Genomic DNA, 6962 nt, shown 5'->3' with positions numbered 1-6962 from the left:
TAAACTTAAATAAATGCTTCAATAATTAAATAAATGCATGAGTTATACGTGTACTGAATTTGGTCTCTACAATTTCGTGTATGGCATGCCCGTAATTTTTCGTGATAAAAAATGACATCCATCTCATTGTCAGATTTTTTATCAGTCTTATTTATCCACCAGTCCACGTATATTCAGGAGTTGGATCGACCAGTTTATGTACTTAGGCATAGTTTGGTACACATGATAGGATAAACATGTGATATATAATTTAAGGATAAATTAAGCATAAATAAGATGTCGGATATTATATTTAAGTTTGGTATTATTTTAATTAGAGTGATTAAATTGATATATTAGACTGTAATGACAAAATCAATCTTATCATAATAAAATTTATAATTTCAAAGTTGTTGTTTGAGTTAATATTTTTTCTGTTCATGCGTCGACAGTGCTTGAATGATTTATTTAATTTTACCTAATTTTATATATAATATAATATGATAAGTGAGCCCTTGATTTTGTTAGTCAAGTCAAATATGTTAATCGAGTGATACTAATAATTTTATTGAGATTTATAAAAATCATTTATATAATGATCTCGAGTTCATTTATATACTTTTCATATTATATAATATATAAAAATAAATAAAAATATTTATTTGATTTTAATTTCTACCTACTAGCAGAGATTTATAAAATTCATTCATATAATTATCATCTAGTGATACTAATTTAGAAATTGATCATATATAGTATTTTGGATTTTTATATATTGAGGATAATTAAGTCATTTGTGGTGTTTTTTGTCATTAAATTAAAATTATCACATCTCATAATAGGGGATTTGTTAGACTCAACTTAATTGTGGCGATAAGAATCAAAACCAGTAGGCTATTAGTTAAAATCAGTAGGCAATATAAAAGAAGGACTAAGTCTTCAGAGCTTAGGAAATCAGAAGCAGAACCTAGTCTGAAATTAGAGTAACTTAACGTCTTCTGTGCTATTAAATGTTACCGTTACTTTATCGAGATCGAGTATTTATTGCACCATGAATGCTATACGAAGTTATTTATTACGCTTTACCAGTTTTAGTATGAAACCAGACTGACTGCTCTGAAGCCCTTTTGCAGGACCCTTTTCAGGCAATAAAGCTGATTCCATCAGAAGTCAAAGAAGCCGTTTTGATTATAGACGTTGGATTTGAGTTATCTATATACTTGGATCAAAACCATTTTGAAGAAAAACGCTGATCATTTTATTTATCCAATACTACATTGAGCAACCGTGAATCAATCATCATCTTCTAAGCTCAAAATTGCAGAAAAGCAGTACACGCTTCATATTATATCTGATCCTTGGAGATCATTTTGTACTGCTATTTATTCATCTCTTCTAACAAAACACTTTACTATATTTCGAAGAAGAGTCTGTAAACTGGAAAAAAGTCTTTTCCAAAAACAAGGGGAGATTTTATCTTCGAACTTTCAAAAACAACTACTGTTCTATTATCTACTGCTGTTACTGTTTTTCACCCTACTCCATCGGATTGTTTCCGCACTTATTATTGTGATCTGCTTGACGTAATTTTGAACAAGAACAGCTACAATCCTTAACAGGATTCTAGCACCCTTTGCAAAAATCTATCAGTAAAGAAAAGAGTTTGTTCACCCCCCTCTAAACTCTACATCGATCCCCAACAGGATATTTTATCTTTGTATAAAATTATTTAGTACGGGCCCATGATATTATCATGAGCTTTCTAAAAATGTACCAAACATGGGACAATGATGATTATTTATCAATCTCTTCCTTATCTCATGTACCAAACTATGCCTAGAGTATATCTAGGTTGCTTGACAGAGGGCTTTTAATCAATGGGTGCTAACAAAACAAAGACGGACTAATAAAATGTTGCACCGATTATAACATCGATCATAGTTTCACAAGGATGAGTTCTGGTCTGTTATTCGTAAGACCTGGTTTTGGAAGAAAGGTTTCTATTTTGAATTTTGGGTGAAGGTTCCCATTTTAACTCATTGTTTCAATTTCAAAATTTCCAAAATTTTCATAATCTTATAAATATTTTAGAAATTCTACTATATTTAAATTCTCTCCCTCGTAGATCGCTTTATTACTTTCAAAAAACCAAACATATGATTTTAAACTATATATTTTTTTATTTAAATAGAAGATAAAGTAAGTTTTTCTAAAAAAAATGAAAAATGCAAAGAAAAATTTATTATATTATTTCGGTAATTAATTAAAATCATTATTTAAGGAAATAATTTTCTTATTTATGAAATTTAAAGTGCTTCGTAATATTTTTTACTTTTTAATATTTTCATTTTTAAATATACAATGATTTCATGTAAGATATTGTTATTATTATTATTATTGGATAATTTGAACCTATCTCAATCTATGTTAGTTATCCTACTTCAGTACTATCGTATAAGTAATGTTTTACACTCCTTAGATGACTTTTTTGCATAAAAAAAATTGGGAGTGAGTTGAACCGGACTGAAATGTTGACAGATTTTCCACCAATAATTAATTAAGTGCCTAAATAATTATTTATCAAACAAATTATCCAGAAATTAAATACATTATTGGACTAAATTCAACTTAACCGGATTAAAATGGTTACAGATTCCTCCTATGCCACCAATCCTAAGCAAAAATCTCACAGGGTCGTATTTTATGAGACGAATCTCTTATTTGGGTCATCCATCAAAAAATATTAATTTTTATGTCAAGAATATTACTTTTTATTGTGAATATCGGTAGGGTTGACCCGTCTCACAGATAAATATTCATGAGATCGTCTCACAAGAGACCTACTCCCAATCCTAATGCTAAATAGTCCAAAACCGATTAATCAGTTCCAGATTTTACCGAATCGAATTCGGATCACTTTCAGATTGATGGGTTAGAAAATTATCCCTAGTTGCTACCAAAATCTATTTTTAATTTTTAATTTTATTTTATGACGAGCACAAATTGCCAAACATCAACTTGATCGTTCGATGTCAGAGAGTAATTTGATTCAAATTTTTGTCTCTACTTACGTCTATTAAATTATTCAATTTATGTGACTTGACTTTTCATTTTATATATACTTGTGTGTGTAATGCATGGCCGGCCGTCTTTTAAATAAATATATGTCAATCATTTCCCAACTTCAGGCTAAGATCGACCGATATGAAGCCTCACGCCGTCGTTGTCCCCTATCCGGCACAAGGCCACATCACACCCATCCTAAAACTAGCAAAACTCTTGCACCACCGGGGCTTCTTCATCACCTTTGTCAACACTGAATTCAATCACAATCGTCTTCTTCGAGCTCGAGGGCCCGAAGCAGTCAAGGATCTCGAAGACTTCCGGTTTCGAACGATCCCTGATGGGCTCCCTCCTTCCGACAAGGATGCAACACAAGACATACCACAACTTTGTGATTCACTTAGGAGAAACGGCTTGCCTCCATTCTTGGAGCTCATCAAGAATCTAGATGAGTCACCCGACTACCCGAAAGTGAGTTGCATAGTGTCCGATGCGGTGATGAGCTTCACTCTTGATGCTGCGGAGCAGCTCGGAATTCTCGAGGTTGTGTTTTATACAACTAGTGCTTGTGGCTTCATGGCATATTGTCACTTCAGGGAACTCGTGGCGAGAGGAATATTTCCACTTAAAGGTAAAATATAGGTTTCATATTTGACAAACATATATCACACAACCGAATTTTGCAATACTACATGGTGGAAATATATGAACCCTTGAATGCTCAAAATAAGGAGTGAATCCCTTACAAAGTACGCAGGACTCATAATCTAATGATTTTAAATAGAGGTTATATCTCTGCAGGTGTAGCATGGATTATTCCACACGACCTCCCTGGCCTAATTTATATATCGATCTCAAGGCATCCACTTAACAAATCCATTGACTTGACGATGAATTTCAGTTCATAACTATTTTTTTCTTAGTCATTGTTATATATTTAAAATTTATCCTAACATTGAGTTTTTTTAAAATCATCCCCTCAAATACAAATACTTAGCTTCAATCACAACCTTGCTTAACAGGTCTCTCCCCTTCGTGGTACATGAAATTCCAAATGACTTTTTAGCTAATCTATATCTATTGGCTTGTTGATATCATATAGCAAGTGAAGCAACATAACTAAGATTACAATGATCAAATATGTTGAATGTATTTTTGTGTTAAATCTTGCAAAGTTGGTACTTTAATTTCTTTGGTTCCTTGTTGCAGATGAAAGTTACTTGACAAATGGATATCTTGAAACCAAGTTAGATTGGGTACCAGGGATGAAGAACATCAGACTAAGAGACTTTCCAAGTTTCATTAGATCAACTGATCCTGATGAGATTATGGTTCATTATAACATTTTGCAAACGAAAAATGTATCTCGGGCTAAGGCAGTGATAATCAACACCTACGAAGAATTGGAGAAGGATGTAGTGCATGCCCTCTCCCAGAAATTCGATCGGGTTCACACAGTAGGTCCACTCCACTTGCTAGAACGGGTTGTCAAGAACCCAGAGATAAAATCCATCGGCCCCAGTTTGTGGAAAGAAAATGAAGAGTGTATGGAGTGGCTCGACCAGAGAGACCCGAATTCCGTGTTGTACGTGAATTTCGGCAGTATCACAGTCTTGTCCCCTGCACAACTGCTGGAGTTCGCGTGGGGGCTTGCGAATAGTGATCAGCAGTTTCTATGGATCATTAGGCCGGATTTGGTTAGTGGGGATAAGGCCATTGTCCCCGAGGAGTACTCGAAAGAGGTTAAAGACCGTGCCATGATGGTGGGATGGTGTTCCCAAGAACAAGTGTTGGCTCACCCTTCGGTGGGCGGATTCTTGACGCATTCGGGATGGAACTCGACCATCGAATGCATATCGGAAGGCGTACCGATGATCTGTTGGCCGTTTTTCGCGGAGCAGCAGACTAATTGCCGATATGTGTGCACGGAATGGGAGATCGGATTGGAGATCGAGGGGGATGTCGAGAGGGAGAAGGTGGCGAATTTGGTGAAAGTCTTGATGGAAGGGGAGAAAGGGAAGGAGATGAGGAAAAAGGCTTTGGAGTGGAAGGATAAAGCACAGTTGGCTGCCAAGCCTGGTGGCTCTTCTTACCATAATTTCGAGGTTTTGGTCAATGAGATTCTTCTCAAAAATTAGTTCCAAATCTGAAACAAAATTTGTTCTCCTCTATTTCAAACATAATAAAAACGAAACATTCGAGGGAAACTAGCCGTTCAATATTTGGATTTACTACTTTTTTCTTACATGGTTTACATAAGAATTTTTCTTCGATTTCAATGTAATGTAACATATAAAAAAATGCCCAGCATTTTAAATTTCGTGTGGAATAAATTCCTTGTTTTTGAAAAAATGAGTTGTAATATTTGAATGTTGAAAATAAGAAAGTTGAATGTTGAAAATAAGAGTTGTAAATATTTAAAATTAGTGTGTGATGATGTCTGTAATGATATATTTATTTTTGGATTGTTTTCAAAAAAATTCTATAAATAGGTCTATCAATGTGTGAAGAAAATCACAATTGAGTAGAGAGAAAATTTTATAAAGTGTGTAGTTTGGTAAATTTTGAGAATTTGAGATTTTTACTTTTTACCGTAAATTTTTACTTGTAACACGTTATCAGCACGATACTCGAAGGTTCGGTTCTCCATATTTTTCCAAGCTCCAAAACACAAGCACAAGGTAACCATATTCAAAAGTAAGAATATTTATTTACTGTTTATTTAGTTTTATTATATATATTTAATGTATAATATCATGTTATTATATAAAAGAACTCTATGACACCTCATTATAATAACGTGATGTGATTACACTGCTTATATAATTTTATTGTGTTACTGTTTAATTATTGTATATATATATTTGAATAATATCATGTTATCATATAAAAGGAGTCTATGACACCTCATTATAATAACGTGATGTGATTATTTCACTATTTATATTTTTTTTTTGTTTTATATAATAATTATATATATATTTGGGTAATGTCTTATATAAAAGGAGTCTCTAGCACCTCATTATAACATTGTGATATGATATACATGTTTATTTAAACATAAAATATTATTACCATAAAATTTACATATACATGCATTTATTTTTTTAAGAATTTGTAACGGTCATAAACGACTAGTTTTTACCCTATAAATATGACTTCACAATAAAAATTTTCAAAATCAAAATTTTCGAAGAAGAAGAAGATGGCTCTTTCAAGGTTATTTTGTATAATTATTTTGGTTATTATACTTAATAGTCTTGTATTTATCGGAGAATATCCGCCCCGCATTTTTTCTTTATTTTTAAGAATGCTTGTATTTTTAATTTATCTGTTATTTTTTATTGTCATATTAATAGAACTTAACTAATAAAAGGCATTGTTATTTTTATAGTACCACTATGTCAAACTTGATAAAGCTCGAATTTGTTGCGCTCGACATTACAGGAAAAAATTATATGACATGGACTCTTGATGTAGAAATGCATCTTGAGTCAGTGGGTCTAAGCGAGACCATTAAAAAAAATGGTATCTCTTCATCACAAGAAAAAGCAAAAGCTATAATATTTTTGCGTCGACATTTTGATGAAGGTTTAAAATGTTTATCAGATCACATGGCTCTGTGTAAAGGATTAAAAGAAATATTTGAACATATAAGAGAAGTTATACTTCCGACCGCCCGTGATGAATGGAATATATTGAGATTCAAAGAATTTAAGAAAGTAAATGATTACAATTCGACGATGTATCAAATAACCTCGTAATTAAAATTTTGTGGACATGAAGTTACGGAATCGGAAATGCTTGAAAAAATATTTTCCACGTTTCACGCATCAAATATAACTTTACAGCAACAATATAGAGTGTGTGGATTTGCGAGATATTATAAACTTATCGCCTGTCTTCTTGTGGTGGAAAAG

The 6962-nt window shown here is 32.6% G+C and overlaps 1 protein-coding gene across 1 annotated transcript; it reads left to right on the top strand.

The window, feature by feature from the left end:
* Window positions 1-3121: 3121 nt before the first annotated feature.
* Window positions 3122-5197, top strand: LOC142554036 (7-deoxyloganetin glucosyltransferase-like). Its single transcript, XM_075664645.1, has 2 exons — window positions 3122-3673; window positions 4252-5197. Exons 1-2 carry the CDS (start codon window positions 3184-3186, stop codon window positions 5178-5180), a joined length of 1419 nt encoding a protein of 472 aa, XP_075520760.1. The 5' UTR covers window positions 3122-3183; the 3' UTR covers window positions 5181-5197.
* The last annotated feature ends 1765 nt before the right edge of the window (window positions 5198-6962 follow it).

Source organism: Primulina tabacum, chromosome 8 (assembly GCF_025594145.1).
Source record: "Primulina tabacum isolate GXHZ01 chromosome 8, ASM2559414v2, whole genome shotgun sequence".
Taxonomy (NCBI): domain Eukaryota; kingdom Viridiplantae; phylum Streptophyta; class Magnoliopsida; order Lamiales; family Gesneriaceae; genus Primulina; species Primulina tabacum.
Note: the sequence above shows the minus strand (reverse complement) of the source record. Positions and strands in the feature narration are given on the sequence as shown.

Excerpts from the sequence above, each read along its gene's own strand:
- LOC142554036 (XM_075664645.1), top strand. The coding sequence starts at position 3,184 with ATGAAGCCTCACGCCGTCGTTGTCCCCTATCCGGCACAAGGCCACATC. Across the intron at positions 3,674-4,251 it reads AGGAATATTTCCACTTAAAG|ATGAAAGTTACTTGACAAAT; the intron begins GTAAAATATAGG and ends TCCTTGTTGCAG.